Source organism: Chaetura pelagica, unplaced genomic scaffold, assembly GCF_000747805.2.
Source record: "Chaetura pelagica isolate M959 unplaced genomic scaffold, ChaPel_1.0 scaffold109, whole genome shotgun sequence".
In the NCBI taxonomy this organism is placed as follows: domain Eukaryota; kingdom Metazoa; phylum Chordata; class Aves; order Apodiformes; family Apodidae; genus Chaetura; species Chaetura pelagica.
This window is the reverse complement of record NW_009970725.1, coordinates 2,150,555-2,169,316: the sequence shown is the minus strand read 5'-3', so window position 1 is coordinate 2,169,316 and position 18,762 is coordinate 2,150,555. Positions and strand designations below refer to the sequence as shown.

At 35.5% G+C, this 18,762-nt stretch overlaps 1 protein-coding gene across 1 annotated transcript in view; it reads left to right on the top strand.

The window, feature by feature from the left end:
- SNTG1 (syntrophin, gamma 1) overlaps window positions 1–18,762 on the top strand; it is a 330,610-nt gene that overhangs the window by 285,764 nt on the left and 26,084 nt on the right. The window contains exon 15 of the mRNA XM_010006812.1: window positions 15,328–15,480. Within this exon, the coding sequence (XP_010005114.1) occupies window positions 15,328–15,480 (153 nt within the window). The remainder of the gene's footprint in view (window positions 1–15,327; window positions 15,481–18,762) is intronic.

The window sequence follows — 18,762 nt, the reverse complement described above, 5'->3', positions numbered from 1 at the left end:
TCATCTGCAAACTTACTGATAATACACTCTGTGTCCTTATCAAGATCGTCGATAAAGATGTTAAACAGAAATGGTCCCAACACTGAGCCCTGAGGAACACCACTTGTGACTGGCCCCAGCTGGATTTGACTCCATTGGCCACCACTCTTTGGGCCCGACTGTCCAGCCAGTGCTTCATCCAACAGATCGTGTGCTCATCCAGGCCATGAGCAGCCGTTTTTTTCTTTATGAGGGTTCTATGGGGAACCGTGTCAAATGCTTTTTGAAGGTCCAGATAGACAATATCCACAGCCTTTCCCTCATCCAATAGTTGGATCATCAGGTTATAAAAGGAGATCAGGTTCATCAGGCAGGACCTGCCTTTCATAAACCCAGGCTGACTGGGCCTGATCCCCTGGTTATCCTCTAGATGTCTTCTAATAACACTCAAGATGATCTACTCCATAACCTTCCCTGGTACCAACGTTAGACTGAAAGGTCTATAGTTTCCCAGATCCTCCTTTATGCCTTTCTTATAGATGAGTGTTACATTTGATACCCTCCAGTCCATTGGGACCTCCCCAGTTAGGACTTCAGGTAGATAATGGAAAGCGGCTTGGTGATCATGTCTGCCAACTCTTTCAGCACCCTTGGATGTATCCCATCCAGTCCTATAGACCTGTGTGTGTCTAAGTGGTGTAGTAGGTCTCTGACCACTTCCTCTTTAATTGTGATGACCTCATTCTGCATCCCCTCTCTGTCTCCTAGCTCATGTGGCTGTATATCCATGGAACATCTGGTTCCACTGCTAAAGACTGAGGCAAAGTAGGTGTTGAGCACCTCATCCTTTTCCTCATCCTTTGTTATTAAGATTCCCTTTGCATCCAATAAAGGATGGAGATTTTTCCTAATCCTCCTTTTGCTATTAATGAACTTATAGAAACGTGGTTTTTTTATTATCCTTAACAGCTGTAGCTACATTGAGCTCAAGCTGTGTTTTGGCTCTCCTAATTTTCACCCTGTAGATACAGAGCCAAACTCCAGGAGGTGTGGCAAAATGGGAAATAAATTGATTTTGACTAGGAAACTATTTTATAGCTTTAATGTCACATTTAAACCAGTATAGCATATCTTTTTCTACCTGAGGAGCTAAAGAAATAGCGATTAATTTGGTTGCTTTCAAGTATGTTGAGGCAACTAACCATGGCTGAAATGCAAGATTTCACGTAGACTGAGAGCAAAGGAGTCCTTTAAATATGCAGTACTGAAAACTTTTGTCTTATTTTTTTCTAATTTCTTCAGTTTGTTTTAACTATAATAAATGGGAGAAGAAAATGAAATATGTTTAGAAAGTTAAAGATATGAGTAGCAAATGTAATGGGGCCATATTTGTAAATTGTGTTTAATTTTCAATTCTGAATTAATTTAGAATTAATATATGTGGTCTTTGCTCTGTTTTAAAATCAATGAAAAACATTTTTCCAGATGCTCAGTATTTCTCAATATAAAATATGACAAGAGGAAAAGGAGATAAAAAAGAGATTAAATAAATAATTATATCTCTATTCATCTGGAGTGCTTTTTCTGCCTATGTTAGTTTGAGGTTTTTAGGTCAAAATTAAGTAAAAGGTAGTTTTCTCCTTTCTGCAGTTTCATCTGTGAATAGATAAGAGTAGTATGAAAAAGTGGTATGAAAAGTCATATTTTAAAAAATTGTTTCCCATTGGGAAGATCTTATACTGACATACATGGTACATTTCCCAGTTTTTGTAGATCACAGGTGCACTATACTTTCCTTAGGGAGCAACATTACAGATGGAAAAGCTCAATAAAACTCAGAAACTTTTAACAGCAGAACCTTCAAAAATAAGAACCCAAATTTATAGTCTGAAAAAAATCTCTCTGCCAGCAATTTGGAAGAAAAAAGTGCAAGGAGTTCTTTCACTGCCATGTTGACTGTGAGGTCTGGAGTCTTCTTCAAGGAGTAAAACATCCCAAATGCAACGCATGCCATTGCTGTGGTATGTCCTTTAACTACCAAGCGTGTGCAAACATTGACTCGCTAGTAGTGGTCATGTAGGGAGAGAATTAATAGAAGTCAGTCATTCTGTGAAGTCATTGCACTTATACGAACAACATTCTTATAGCACATTTATAATTTTTTTCTGGTTAACCTTTGAGTACTTCACACCTTGAGCCTGAAAAACACTAAGCCCTTAAGTAACTCTTCTCTGATAAGTAAACCTGTTGGAGCTAGGATACTCTTCCTTGTGACTTGGCCAAAGATTTTATTATACTGTTTTAATAGAAATGTACAGAATTTTTGCCATATAGTTTTCTGTAATTTAAAGGTCACCCTTTTTTTTTTTTCCTTTATTCTGCCATTTTTCTTTGTTGATACCCTTCTCATTCACTCATTATCAACCATTTGTCTTTTTTCCCCTTCTCCTCTATCCCTTTTTCTCCCTGTTTTCAGCTATTTGCACAAGTTAGTTGCAGCCAAGGAGTCAGTCCACAAAGCAGTAAAACATAACCCCCCCTGTTGTGTGGCAGCACAGAAAAGTACAGAGACTTTTTTTCTCATCACTCAGCTCTCCATACTGTCTGGGAAGTGGTGTAGATCCTACATTCTCAACCTATGTTAGCAGAGACTGTCCCAGTATAGAGGCAATTCCAATTTAATTGATATAGGAATATAATTTATGTGTTTCTTAATCATATTATTCATATTCAGTTATTCTTTTATTGTTTGTAAGCATGATCTTTTGCTGACTAAAACCTGTAAATAATAAAAAATGGAAGTAGCAAATTCATTGCGATGAAATTACAGCTTCTGACATTAGAGTATTAATCTTCACTATATCCTAGTTTTCTACTATAGGACTTAACCATGGTTTCAATAAATATAAAAGCAAGTAAACCCAAGAAAAACAGCTTCCCATTACTACTACTGCATTGAAACTCTGTAGACACTCAAGGTTTTGTTCAACTTTTATGCCAGCATAATAAATGTCCCATTTTAGCAGTGCTTCTGGACAAGTTTGTACAAGCCTCATGGATCTTACTGAAATAGAGGAAACTTTCAAAAGTTACAGTGCTTTCTGATCACCTTCGAACTTCTTCCCTTCTGTCATACCTCATATGCTACTTTAATTATTAATTTGCTTTCTTTGGAGAATGAGTCAAAGGGCAAAAGGGCAGGCTAACAGGGTTTGAAGTGATTATATTCTCAGAGATCGATAGATAACATGATAGCTCAGGAAGCCTAATGAAGAAATGAAGAAAAGAAGCCTGGTCTTTGCTGACACAGACTGTTCTGTGTCCTGCACTTCCTGTTCTTTCACGGTAGAGACTGAGTTCATGGAATTCTTTTCAGGAAGATGGACAATATGGAATTATTTTGTGTTTCTACTTCAGAAGAGACATTCACATGTCATTGAGCAGAGATAAATTGAGAAAGACAGTAATGCCTGTTTACAGGACAGTATTATCACTCAGTGTCTCACAAGTGGGTTTAGTTCCATATTCTCATTTAAACTCAATTGTTCAGTCTACCCATTTATTAGAAGTAAATATCATAGAACATTCCCAAATGCTGGAACACCATTACCTATATTCTTAATTTATTTTGGAATGATCACTACCGTGGATTTTTTGGCCAATTAGACAATCTGTCAGTCTCCTCAATAATTCCTCAGTTAGCTTGAGAGTTATCATGGGTGAAGGAGCATTTCTTATCATCCATAGAATCTTTTTGGTTGAAAAAGACCTTTAAGATTAATGAGTCCAACCATTACCTATCTCTGCCAACCATTAACCTAACCCCACCAAGTCCAGTGTTTAAACCATGTTCCTAAGCGCCACATCTACACAGCTGTTAAACACCACCAGGGATGGTCATACAACCACCTCCTTGGGGATCCTATTTCAGTGTTATCCTTTCAGTGAAGAAATTTCTTCTAATGTTTAATCTAAACCTTCCCTGGCTCAACTTCAGCCCAGTTCCTCTTGTCCTACTGCTTCTTGCATGGGAGAAGAGACCAACCTCCCCCTCGCTACCGCCTCCTTTCAGGTAGTTGTAGAGGGTGATAAGGTCTCCCCTCAGCCTCTTTTTCTCCAGACTGAAAAACCCCGGTTACCTCAGATGCTCCTTCTAAGACTTGTGCCCTAAACCCTTCACCAGCTTTGTTGCCCTCCTCTGGACACACTCCAGCACCTCAATTTTCTTGTTGTGAGGGCCCCAAAAGTGAACACAGTGTTTGAGGTGCAGCCTCACCAGTGCCAAGTACAGGGGAACCACCACTACCCTTGTCCTGCTGGTCACACTATTCCTGAAATAAGTCAGGATGCTGTTAGCATTCTTGGTCAGTTAGGCACACTACTGGCTCATATTCAGCCAGCTATCAACCAACACCCTGAGGTCCTTTTCCACCGGGCAATTTTCCAAACATTCTTCCTGAAGTGTGTAGCATTGCCTGGGGTTGTTGTGGCCCAAGTTCAGGACCTGATACTTGGCCTTGTTGAATATCATACAATTGGCCTCGACCAATCAATCCAGCCAGTCCAGATCTCTCTGTAGAGTCATCTTATCCTTGGGCCAATCAACACTTCCTCTGAACTTAGTATCATCTGCAAATTTACTGAGGATGCATGTAAACACTGTTTTAGAGGGATAAAGTATGGTATAATATGGTTGTGATCTGGTCCCAGATAGCTGCCTGTAGTGTCAATAAACAGTTCCATACAGGCTTAATTTATTAGTTTAGATACAACTTCTCTGGCTAACATTCATTTTAAGTAGAAGGACTTGCAAATGGTCAGTGCTTACCTTCATATCAATTTGCCCAGGAGTGAAAAGTAGTGCTTTTTAATTAGTGATTCCAATGCTTATATCCTTCTGTAATGGTGAGGCTGTGGGGCATCTTGAGACAGAGCAGAAGATTTGTCCTGTGCACGCAGGGCTGAGTGTGTTGCTCAGGGCTTCTACAACACCTCTGTAGATCCAAGAAGAACATGGTCTCGGGTCATGTTTTCTTTGTCAAAGTGCATTACTAAATGCTGTCACAACACTAATCAAGATGCATCTGCATTACATGGTTCGCTTAGTTTGGAATGAGATGTGTCAATTTTTTTTTCCATATTTAGACTTACAATCATTAGAAACTGGAATAAAACTTTCAATCAAGCATGCTGGTATTGTATACTGGCAACCTCAATAACTGTCTCTCATGCCACAAGGACATTACTTACTACTAAATCTGTCTAAAAGCATTTTTTCTCCTTACTCCTTAATTCCCACTAAAATTCTGATGAACATCACATGAGTAGTTTTTATTAGACTTAACTATATTCAGTTTTTTTTATTTAAATAGAATTGTAATTTTCCTCGATTAGAGAGATTTCTCTAAGTTTCTCCTCATGACAGAAGCACTACAGTGGAGAAAACGAGCTGCCAGATCCTACTGAATATGCATTAATATTTCAGTGTTTCAATATGAGATAATACTACCACTTCTGGTGACAGTAAAAATATTGAAACACTAAATAAATATTAATGTCTACACCCAGCAGACAACTTTGCTGATTTGTCAAAAGGGAATACAGTTGACACATGTTAAATAAAACTCAGAACTCAGCTGCCACCACAGCTAATGTTTTCTTCTTAGTTGCTGGCATGTGTGGAGTGCACTTTCTCCTTTAGCATCTGTTCCAAAGGCTCTGACTCTTCTTATGAACTATACAGGAAACTGGGATGCCATTTTTCAATGTTTACAATTCTCTCAGCCTCAAAGCACCTAAAAGGCAGCACTTTCTGCACCTTAATTACAGATGTCAGGGATTATTATGTGATTTATAAGTGGTGGATTCATATTTATGAGTCTTCTATTAAATCACTTTTTTTGTTACTGCATCCTTTTTTTTCTTCCCCCTCTCCCCATCAGATTATAAGGTAAAGAAAGAGGAGGAGACTTGTCCTAAGCAAGGCAATATATCACTATTCTTAATGTGTTCAGGACCTTCTATATACTTGGGAAGAATCAGGTAAAAAGAAAGAGTGAGTAGAAATCAAAGTCAGGCAAGTTCAAATTGTGAAGAAGTTAAAAACTAAAAGTTCAGATGATTAATCAGTGGAAGGAAATTAGAAGATAAGTTGATTGCTTGTAAACCACTTTCTTTCTTTACCATCAGTTCTCTTCAAAGTGATATTAGTGGGACAGTGACACTACCATATGGATAAAAATCTGTGATCCACATTAAGCAATTTGTCAAGCAAGATAATCCAACGATACCACTTCTGACATTAAAATGTACCTGAGTCATTTACAACAGAGTGGCAGAATTGGTTATGAATAAATATTTCTAATTTATTCTGGAAGAAGTGTTTTCACCCTATCCTCTGTTTGCACAGAATCACAGCATCGTTCTGGTTGGAACAGACCTTTAAGATCATTGAGCCCAACCATAACCTAACTCCAACAAGTCCAGTGTTTAAACAATGTTCCCAAGCACCACATCTGTCTGATCTAAACCTCCTCTGGCTCAACTTGAGCCCATTTCCTCTTTTCCTATTGCTTATTACTTGAGAGAAGAGACAAACCCCCGCCTTGCTACAGTCTCTTTTCAGATAGTTATGGAGAGTGATAAGGTCTCCCCTCAGCCTCCTTTTCTCCAGGTTACACAACCCTAATTCCCTCAGATGCTCCTCATAAAGCTTATACTCTAGACCCTGCACCAGCTTTCTTGCTCTGAGGAACAGAGCCCAATTAACAGCCAACTAATTAAACTATTAGGCTCAAAGTTATAATACTCCAGAAAAGCAGGTACTTCTATAAATAGCTTTAGTAATGGATCGATGGCCTTGTCTTGTTCAGTACTTCCAGTCTGGTTGAAATGTGTATGTCTTTTTGGTACCTCATGTTTTTGATATGCAGTTTTAATGTATGCATTTTGAATATGTGTGCATATGTGCGTGTATTTTAACAAAATGCAAATATCTTTGATAAATTGGTAAATAGCTTAAATATTGAAGCAATTTTTCCATATGGTGTTATACAAAGTCTGTTAAATTTTTCAGGTAAATCATGAAGAATAGAAAAATTTGCACTTCTCTGGAATCAAATTTGCCTTGTTTGCTCAAGTTACTAATGTTCTTCATGGCCAGTAGGTCAAGAGAGCTCATCCTTCCCCACACTTCTGATCTGATGAGGCCACATAACTGGAATACTGTGTCCAGTTGTGGGCTCTCCAGTTCAAGAGAGACAGAGTACTACTAGAGAGAGTCCAGCAGAGGACAACAAAGATAATTGGGGGATTGGAGCATCTCCCTTATGAGGAAAGGCTGAGAGAGGGGAGACCTTACTAATGCTTACAAGTATCTAAACTGTGGGTGCAAAGAGGATAGAGCCAGACTCTTTCCAGTAGTTCCCAGTGACAGGACAAGGGGCAATGGGCACAAACTGGAATGCAGGAAGTTCCATTTAAATATGAGGAAAAACTTCTTTATGGTGAGGGTGACAGAGCACTGGAACAGGCTGCCCAGGGAGGCTGTGGAGTCCCCTTCTCTGGAGATATTCAGTCCTGAGTAATGTGCTCTTGGAGATCCTTCTTTAGTGGGAGAGTTGGACTGGATGATCTCTAAGGGTCCCTTTCAGGCCTGACAATTCTGTGATTCAGCTTCATCCAAGTATCTCCTTTTCATTTTAAGGTGATGCTTTCTATAGTTCAGTCTCTTGCCTTCTATCTTTAATGTGTCATGCAAAAATATTTGGAGATTTACAATAAAAAACACACTTTGTTTAGCATAAAACAGGAAACATACTCAGCTGCCAGATCAACTCTGAAATGAAATGTGAAGATAATTGTGAAATGCAGTCAATGCTGGCAATATGTCTTGATCATGAATCATTGATGTTTACAGCTGGTATCATTCACATCAGTGCATCTATAATTTTCTTACTATATTAATCAGGATTAACTTGGTGTCTCAGAAGACTTATGTTTTCTTCCTTATTTAGCTGTTAGTATGTGTAAAAATCTCACATGCAGTTATATTCATTTTTCTGTCATTTTGCTCTCCATTTCCAATAAATCGAGTATGGGAAAAGGTTGATATAAAAAGCATGGGAACCTACTGAAAATATTTATATATTCAGTTTTTTAATTATTGCAAATAGACACATAGAGATAAAGTGAAGAAACAGAATGTATTTTGAGGTCTGTCATTAATATAGTTTGTTCAGTGGCTAAGTCTTGCATCAAGATGTCATTCCACTAAAACGCTTCACATGTACTCAAAAGTGCTTAAGTAATTATTCCCTTTTATGACTAGGTTAATACCACGTCCAGGGAAAATCAGATTTTCAGCCAGGATTTATCCAGGTGCCAATTCATGGAATTCAAGCAATTTTCAGTCTTTGCATTGTTTCCCATTCTAAATTCAAGAGCATTTCATGTTTCCAAAGAAACACTCTTAACTAGAATTGCATTTTTTCTTATAAGGAAAATAGTTAAAGTCATAAATTATCTCTGTTGGCTTCAATTATATAATAAAGAAAAACTTCTCAGAAGCTAGTATCATTCAGCTCTGAAATAGAGTTCCTGACGAGGCTATTGAATTTCCATCACTGGATCCTTATAAGCATAAGCCTTGTGTAGAGATGTGCACTAGATGACCACACCTGTGATGCAATCATCCATATTTTCTGTAATTTTGTATGTCGTGTCAGTTAATTTCTCCTCAACATGTACATAATGATACAATCCTTAATCTGTTACATGTTAATTTAGATAAATTTAATGGGACCTAAATGACAAAGATGTTGAGGTTACTATAACTTTACAGCACCATGTAGGAGTCTTTTTTGTAAGCAAACAGGTAGTGTTGTTAGGTGCATGACAACTGCCACAGTATAAAGCCTCATTAACTTGTAATTTGTTTCAGAAAAGGAATGAGAAATGATATTTGACATGCAAAGTTATTAAGTAAGATTTTTTCGGTTTAACTTCAGAGAAGTTTCTCTTTTGTTGAAAAAGAAAGAAAAAACACAACTTTTTGATATTTTTAATGCACTGTTAGAATAGTATAAACTGTCACCTTTTGGGGAAAAAAAGAGTCAGTCGTATTGGGCTTGGGCTGCCAATCTCAGAATTTGATCCTGTTTCCTGGAAGAAATAACAAGATAAACACACATTGGAAAAGAAGAATAACAGATAATTAAAATATACTTTTAAATTACTCCTGCAACCTTTCTGCTGGTTAAAGAAGGTCCCTGAAGTACTGCCATTCAAAAGAAAGAACTAAGGCCCAGAGCAGCCCAAAAAGCAGTTTCAGTGGATTGTTTTGCAAGTCTGTTTCTTCTTCTTTTTTTTTTCCCTTTTTTTTTTTTTTTTTCCTTTTTTTTTTTTTTTTTCCTTTTTTTTTTTTTTTTTCCTTTTTTTTTTTTTTTTTCCTTTTTTTTTTTTTTTTTCCTTTTTTTTTTTTTTTTTCCTTTTTTTTTTTTTTTTTACCCAGATAAACTGATTTAATTCCTTTTCTTAATTTATTTAACAGAACCAATTCAGTTGTTTTAACTATAATGTGGAAATAAAACACATCCTCAGGCAGGCAACTAATGTGGAAAGAAACCTCAGCTACAATTATTTAAATTTGAGAAAGTTGTAAACAAGAGCTCCCAATTAACAGACAGGGTAACTTTTTAGCATTGCTATCTATTATTATGTTTACTCTTCTGGGTTCTGTTCTTAGACTTAATTACCAGTAAATAATGACTTAAAATTTGGAGAGGTACAAAACCTTAATAACTCTCCAGAGATGATCAGCACATTTTTTAATATCTGTTTGTAATTACATTAGTCTCTGATTTCTCTTTAGCAAAGAATAACCCCCAGTGCCTCTCTGGAAAGTATTTGAATATTTTTTATTATTTTTTTTTCACAAAATGAGGAGGCAGTTTTATGAAAATTTTGAAAATTATCCACATATGGCATTAGAATAAAGACATTTCTGAGTGGAGGTCATTAAGAAATAAGCATAATTATGGCACTGGCTCAGAAGAAACCTGTGTTCAGGCTCTTGCTCTGATTCAAATTATGATCTTTGAGACTGCGTCATCTTTTAATCAGGCAGTATAGGAAAATAATTTTCCTATTCAGGCTGGATAGGAAATTAATTTGAGCTTAGTGCCATACCTAACAGTTACAGGAGCTGGACATTTCTGTTTCTCTCAAGGTCTTTCAAATGGAAATGTAACTGAAATTAAAATTTGTCCTGTAATTGTAATTATTTTTCCCCTTAAGAAAATATTTCATAACATTTGGACATGTATTCTGTCCAGTTTTTGTTTACCTGGATTTCTGTGTTTATTTAGAGGTACATATATATATATATATGCAATTTCAAATTTTTTCTTACTTTTTTAACATTAAAATTCAGAAAAGTGCAAATAAGATGAGGTGTGTACAAACACATACATGTCTGCATGGGTGATTTTTTCTGTATTGCTTGATTAATGAGGATATATTGGAGAAGCAGTATCTCTTTTTCACTCTGGACTAAATCTGTTCAGTGCTGCCTGTAAATGCTATTAGAACCATCTCCATAGCAACTAATGGTGATGCTCAAGAAAAGTGTTCCCAAAGTTTCAGATAAAGAGGCAGATCGTTAGAATCCCTTAGAAAGAAGAATTTATGTTTATGTAGATGTAGCTGTTAAGTGAAAGAAAAAACAAACAGGAAAATAATCAGGGCACTGATGCGAGCAAGTGTAAAGGCATGATGTGATTAGTTTTTGTAGTTCACTTGCACTTATTGCACTCTTATTGATGGGTGGATGCTTTTGATCTTCAGAGAGCTTATACGCTAGTTTGAATCTTAGTTGTGTTAGGACAGATTTTTTTTTGCAAAACTGTCAAAACTAGTCAGTAAAGAAAACGTATTTTGTTTTCTCAGCTGTGTATTATGAAAAATTATTGTAATTAATATCACACTCATGCCTTGAGCATGAAACTGGTAGGCCTTTGTTTTCTCTTGCACAGACCTTTGGAGAATCAAACAACTCAACTCTCACAGACCATAGTAAAAGTTAAGGGTCACTTGCCTCTTAGTGGATTTAAATAATATCCAACATATGAGTATTTCATGCATTCATCATACATAAAATGAAAAGACATAAGTAATCAAAAAGGAGCAGTGCTGCTTCTGGAGAGGGCAGTCTTTCAACAGAGAAAAGATTACTTCTGTAAAAGAGAAGGCAGTGTCACTGCCTCAGTGATAAAGGAGCATTCTACCTAAATTTGAAAAGACCTGCCTAATGAGCCATGTTTGGTTCCCTTAGCCAAATTTATTACTCTCATGTAACATGGACATCATTATTAATAAGGCAAACAGGAGTCATACCATACTGTCAGCAGAGTTGCTGTATTACCCTGAAGCTGTGTAAACCAAAGACTTCCCTTACAGCCCATCTTTTAGCAGGAATACAGTAGGGAATAAGAGTAATGCTACAAGTTTTGTTAGTGTTCCTCTTCAGAGAATCTGTAATAATTCACACTGAGAACATCAGGGGCAAATGGTACAGGAGGAAAGAGTTCTAAAAAAAATCAACATTAAATTGGCTCATGTCCATCGTTGACTAGGAAGATTTAAAAAATACATGGTCATAGCAGATTCTTAAATGGGTAGAATAACATTTTATATTTTAGATGAAAAAAACACAACAACAAAACAAACATATTTGCTAAAAGTTAATTAATTAAGATTCCTCCTTAATCCAGACCTGTTTTTGAAACTCAGGACAAGTTTAATTTTAAGAGACTTTTGGACAAATCTTTGTTGGATTTGTAAGACAAAATTTTGCTTTGAATTCCTACCTTTATGAGAATATTTGGATAAATATATTTTCTTTTTGTCTACATATTGTTTCCTACAGTTATCCATTGTACAAATAGAAACATGGCTAGGTACAGGATTTACTTTTTAGATAACTGAGCAAATGAAAAACTAAATAAAGGTCTTGCAGCAAAAAAGAACAGAAGCAGGGAGCCTTGAACCAAATTGGTTTTTAATAGTATAATGAAATAGTACTATGAAGAAAACCAATACCTCGTATGTCAGCAGTTCTTTTGAAACTAAATTAAAACATTTACATATATTAGACTTGACCTTTTCTTATAATAGTCTTGAACGTAGACAGGGATATCAAAATCACAAGTACATACAGATCATCAAATTAGAACTGGTCAAATAATGAAATTATTATTGAGTGGAAAATTATTTATGTGGAAATGTTGATTTTTTTCACTGTAAATAAGAACTTTACAAAATTTAAATTCTCATAGTAATTATTTAGATTTTTTTAAAAAAGTTTTTCTGGTATGAGTAAATTGTTTTCATTTTTTTAAAATTCCTTTGTTTACTCTGTTATGTTAATGAGTACAATGTTTGTGTTGTCACAATATGATGTAGCAGTTGAATATTCTAAACTTTTAATGTGCAAAACACCAAGGAGAAATGCTACCTACTGTGGATCGGATCTTTTCTAAATCTGTGTTCTCCTCATAGTATATAAATAGCAAAAAGATTATTTAATATTATAGAACCTATTTTACTCTTCTTTCTTCTTTTATTCTCTAGGACTGTTGTACTGCTTAGTAAAATCTAGGACTATTATTGCTAGCAATGTTGGCAGTAAAATCTTTTGTTGGAAGTAAAAGCTTTTATTTAATGACTTTGAAAGACAATTCTTATTGCTGTATATTTCAAACACATTTTAACAGAGGTCAGTCTCGGTAAAACTTTTAACACAATTTTTTCACAGTGTACATAAAAGCTGATGCCTTTTTCATAGCCAGTGTGTTCTTCCCAATGGGAAGAAGCCTGTAAGAATGGGAGAATAACAATGTAATTTAAAAGCATCAAGACCTTATCTGTGCCCAGCTAAACAGAGATAACCATTCTAGAACCAAACATTGCACTTCATTTCCTCCCATTTAAAAATAGGGACTATTAGTTCAATTTGTTTTAGTGACAGTGATTCCTGTGATTCCAAATAGAGCGATAGTCTTGTTTCAAAAAAGGTTTAAGAGTTTTGTGGACAATTTTGTTAGCAATTGTCTTCTGACTCTTGACAGGAATAGGTGAAGATGAGCTAAAAATATTTTTAGTTTCTTCTGAGGCTGTAGCTATAAAGAACTAGAACCTTCCTTGGGAAATATATGTGCCTTACATACAAGTTTTATCAGCCTCCATGCTGAATAGGCCCATTGGATTACAGACCAACAGGCCCATTCAGTGAGGTGTAGCTCTGGTTTTAAGACCCCGCTTAAGACCTGTTAAACAAGTAATGCTGTTATAGTATGCAGATAGCTTTTCTTCACTGTAGAAGTGAGGGATGGCCCGTGCTTTTACTCACCCAGATCCCATTGCTGGTGTTTGTATAGTCAGGTGCCAGGTTCTATGTTTTATATTGCTACACATATCCAGAAAATGTAACATTTTCATAGTGCTGCTGCTCTGTGCACTTTGAGGCTGAGTGTGCATTAGTGAACACATGTCATTAACAACCTAGACATTATGGCCCTTTTATTTGAATGCTGGTCAAAACATATTGTGAGCAGAATTGAAATTTTAGTTTAGCAAAAGGGCCTGAGGAGAACAAAAAAACCCAACAAACAAACAAAGAAAAAAAAAATTGAAGGAGACAAAGGTATTTGTCATAGGACATAGGCTATCATTCAGCTACAATTAGTTCAACTACACAGCCCTCTGAACACTTGGGAAAATCTGTGACTATTTTTTTTTTTTTTTTTTCAAATTCTCTTCTTGAGATCTGACAGCCTATATCCATTTTGAGTTTTCAATTGATGACTTAATGATATTGAGCTACTAAGCTTAGGACTTGAAGGAAGTAAAGAAGGTAATTATTCCATAGAGACTGGTAATTTTAAAATCTGAGCAACATGGTTTTGTCACGGTGATTGCAAAAAGAGGATGTTATCTCTGCAGGTGAATCTTTTAGAAACCATAAAGTTATTTTGAACCAAGAGCATTCAGAAATGCATGCTGTACTAGCTTTCTTGAGCAGGTCTGTCACATGTCCACTGAATGAAAAGAAAGAGGAAAATAGTGATCACTCTACCTTTGCCTATTTACCTGCTTGAAAATCATAGTTTCATATAGATTCCTGTTTTATAGATTTCCTGTTGTGGTTAGCTTGAGGTTCCTGCTTCACTTCCCCAGAGAGAGCTGGCTTGAACAATGTAAGGTGCTCTCCAGCTTGTGTCAGCTTGTTCTGGTCACCTTGATCTTTTCAGGTTGTGTGTAATCAGAAGGCAGTACTGTCCTGCAGGTCTCCTTTACTGATCTCATCTGTGCCCTCTGCTGTGGGGTAGCACTGTAGAAATTGCACTGAAGCTACACATACCTGGATTTTCAGATGTATTTACAAGAACGGCTGGCGGGATTGTGCTTTGTGACAACTGCTTTGCCATAGTAGAGAAAAAAAATATTTAAAACTGTTTTGACAAGTGTATTTTTCACAAGGACAAATTGCATGCCAGAATTTTAGCATAAAGCATCCTGTATTTAAAAAATAAAATAATTGAAAAATATTTTAGCGATGGATTTCCTGATTAACTTGGTTATTCGCTGATTTAGTGCCAATTACAAATACTAGCAATTATTTAATATTATGTATTTATAATCTGATATTCACTGTGTGATGTTGTGTGGAAAGTAAAGACAAAAGTAACTTCCTCCTCCAGGTTCAAAGCCAGCAACCTAACCATTGGCAGCCACTATAGTCTCTACTGGCAGTATGCAGCTATTGACAAATTTTATTTTGGATTTTGTAAGCCACCAGAGATGTAAACTTGTTTCATCCATCCTCTAGAGGGAAAAAAGAGCAGGTGGACTTTTCATACTGCCTAAGTAAATCTCTTACTTCCTTTGGCCAGCCTTACAAAGTAGGGTGTGTGAGTCAAACGGATCACAGCTATTATTTTTGTTCCTCTCATGTAAATGGAAAGTGGACTCCTTTTATAGATTTTATCTAATTTCAAAGTGTATAGCTGATAACATTTCTCAGAAGTTATTTGTAAAAAAATTGAAAGTTATGCCAGATATGCCATGTTGTTCTGTACCATTCTGAACAGAGGTGTCCCATTTATAATTAATTGAAATATTAATGTTTAGACCAAACCCCTAATTTTCAGTTCCTCAGCCTTCATTAGTTACTACAGTGCTATATAATTAAAAATGCCATTTAAAAATGCTATATTTCAGGCATAGATGTTTGGAATTAAAAATATTAATTGATGTATGCCAGATTATATAACTTCAGGTTTTCATCAGGACAGTGATCTACTGGACCGGCGGAAACATTGCTTCAGTGTCCAGTCTGAATCTGGAGAAGATCTTTACTTTTCTGTGGAATTAGAGTCTGATCTAGCACTATGGGAAAAAGCCTTCCAAACAGCAACTTTTTTAGAAGTTGAACGGATACAGGTGAGAACAGCTGCCTTGATGATTTCCTTTTGGTACCTTAACAAATTAGATATCTATGAAATAATGGTGCATTTTAAGAAATCGTCTGACCTTCTCCAGCTCTCAAATTGTTATTGTTTTATGTGTGTAATAACATAAAAACCCTTTTGATCTTCCCAGACAGCTTGCAATCTAACATTCAGAAGAGATCACCTCAAATACAATCTTTGAGTTATTATGATTAGGTGCTACATATTTGTTAACTAAAGTTCATGAACAGAAAATTTAAAACAATCTATAGATTAGGGACAAAACCCACCTCATAAGGTATTTTTACATACTGTCTTGCATGCTACTTTATTTGTAATTCAATAACGTAAGAGAACCTTGCAGGAATTTAATTGTCGTTATGATAACCAGGAATGGTACACTGAGTGAGAGAACTTACTGGATGTGAGCAGGAACAAAATTGTACCTCAGATACACTTTTTTTTTCACATTTCTTATTTCTTGTTTACTCAGCTGTCAGTTGACAGAGTAAAGACAGATTATGTGCAGGCACAGATAACTAGCATATTTTTAGAGCAAAATTATATATCAGAGTATTTAACAACAACTCCTTTTCTCACATAACCAAAAAAGTAATGTAAAAAATCGTGCTCCTTTTTAGTTAAAATAGAACAAACAAACAAAAAAAAAACAAAAACAAGAAAAACACCACCACAATTATAATTCAGCTCATCCTAGTTGTTATATTGATGTTCTGATCAGACATGTGGTTGAAGCAGCGTTATTTGATGTTGCCATGATGTAGCCTTTATACACACCTGCAAAAGTCTCGGTAGCATATTGGTCTGTGCAAGTATTGACTGATGCTCACTTTCCCTGTACTCATTTTCTGTGTCCTGCTGGGAGTGCAGGCACTGACAGTTTTTAATTTAGACAAATTGTTAGTTAGTTATATATTAGCCCTCTTCTGACCTATAAACCAGCACATGCAGATGTACTGAATTAGTATGTAGTAACAATGATTCATTTTGCAAAAACTACACTGCTGTCAGTTTTAATGCATATTGCTTTTGTTGGAGAAGCAGTCAAGAAGGAATAAATTTTTCTCTTTAAGTTCATGCAGTCTGCTACTCTTTACAGGAGCTTGTCTTACCTTTTGAAGTTTTGACTGGAAAATTGTTTGTAGATGCACAACTGTGCTATCACTAAAAGAATATGTGGCAATTTTCCTTAATAACTTTTGACCAGAAGCCACTTCATCTTTGTTCCTCTCTAATATTGATTCATACTGTAGCGTTCCTAGTTTGAATTTTTCTTTTGCATTTTGCAATTACGTATAGTCAAAGTTGTTTCCATGCTTCCCAAAAGGAATTTCCCTAATAATCTTAACCTTAGATTAATTTTAGCCTTTCCACCTTTCCCTTCACTCTACTGCTGTTCAGAGTAGCAACTGTGAAGTCACAGTAATGATTTCCTGAGACTGATTGATTATAGCAAATTTTTGAAGGTGGATGAGCAAGCTTCTCATGATAGACTGTTATTGTGGAACTCACACTCTTGATTCACCTTTATTATTTTTTTTTTCTTTATTTTCTTATCTCTATATATCTCAGTTTGGAAAAATAATAGAATATTTTTACATATCTAGTCTTGGCTTCTTTTAGCAATCCATTTGCTTCCATCTATGAGTTTGCAGATTCAGATAAAATCGGGTTTGACTAGATGTTGGTATAATTTGTCTCCAATTAGTTTTTTCATTTCTCTGGAAAAAAAAAAGAAAAAAAAAAAAAAAAGAAAAAAAAAAAAAAAAGAAAAAAAAAAAAAAAAGAAAAAAAAAAAAAAAAGAAAAAAAAAAAAAAAAGAAAAAAAAAAAAAAAAGAAAAAAAAAAAAAAAAGAAAAAAAAAAAAAAAAGAAAAAAAAAAAAAAAAGAAAAAAAAAAAAAAAAGGCAACAGGTTAAAAATTGAGATGTCAACCTTATATTTTTACAAAATTGTATTTTATGTAATCATATGCATATGAATATCCATATTTAATGTGAATTATAATCCATCTGTGTGCAGGTTTGTCTGATGAAATAATATAATTTTGAAAATATAACTGCAGTTTAAAACTGTTATTTCATGTTATTCAAATGTGTTATGTATTATTCCAAAATCATACAAATAATATCAGTTACACTACTACTATAAATTGGCATGAGAGGTTGATCAGGGCCCTATTCTGATTTCATTCTAAAGAATACATCACAAATTAAAATATTTTAAAATGCCTCACCATAAATATGCAATTAATTTTGCTTAAGCGTAAATCATAGGTTCTGACAGAGGTATAGCTAAAACAAAAATCAGGCAGTTTGGCATTTTTTAAAGGGAAGAAATATATATAGTCAAGCTGAAAATAGTTTATTAGTAATATGTGTTATGCTGTAGTGGTGCCATTGTGGTGTATACCTGTCACTCTTTAGTTAGTTTTCGTTAGAGTAGTGTCTCCCCTTAGCCTGTATCTGGGTCTAAACTGAAGCTGTTGCTTTCTCATCCAATGACTCCTCCCCAGTGAGAAGGGAAATCAAGAAGAGGAGAGAAGCTTCATGGGTTGAAAGGCAAACTGATTTAGTGAAATAACAAAACTAATACAACATAGTATGTACGCTTATACTCCACCTAGTCCTTGCAAGTAGCAGAGGGAGCAGCAGGCCAAAAGGACAAGCCCCAGGAACTAGAACTTCCCACCCCCAACACACCTCCCCCTTTGTAATGAGCCTGGGGTAAGTGGTGTGGGATACCCCTGTTGGTCAGCCTGGTAGAGCTGCCCTGACTTAAGCTCCCACCTGACTCAGGACTACTATTGGCCTGTCCTCCATAACTGGGCTCTGATCATGCTCCAGAGAAACCAGGACGAGTAGAGATGCTAATCCATTTAAATAATTACATATATAAATACACACATATATATACAAAATAGTTGAAATGGAGATCCTTTTTTTCCTTTTGATTTCATAGCATTGTTGTATGCAGAATCTGAGACTACTATACCTTGCATAATGCTGTGCAATTATATATGATCATTAGGTTCTCTTTCTGTTCCTGCTACTTTATGCTAAAATTTTCACCACTTCCGTTGTGAATTTTATCTTGCTGTCCTTCTTGTTTGTATTGTAATTGTTTGTTCCCTAATATAACAATTATTTTGTAAGCTGCTTTGTGTTACAGTACTTTAATTTGTCTCCATTAAAGTTGAATCTGAGTTTGAAAGTTTGATTTAAATCTTGGACTTACAGTATGGTTTTCCATTA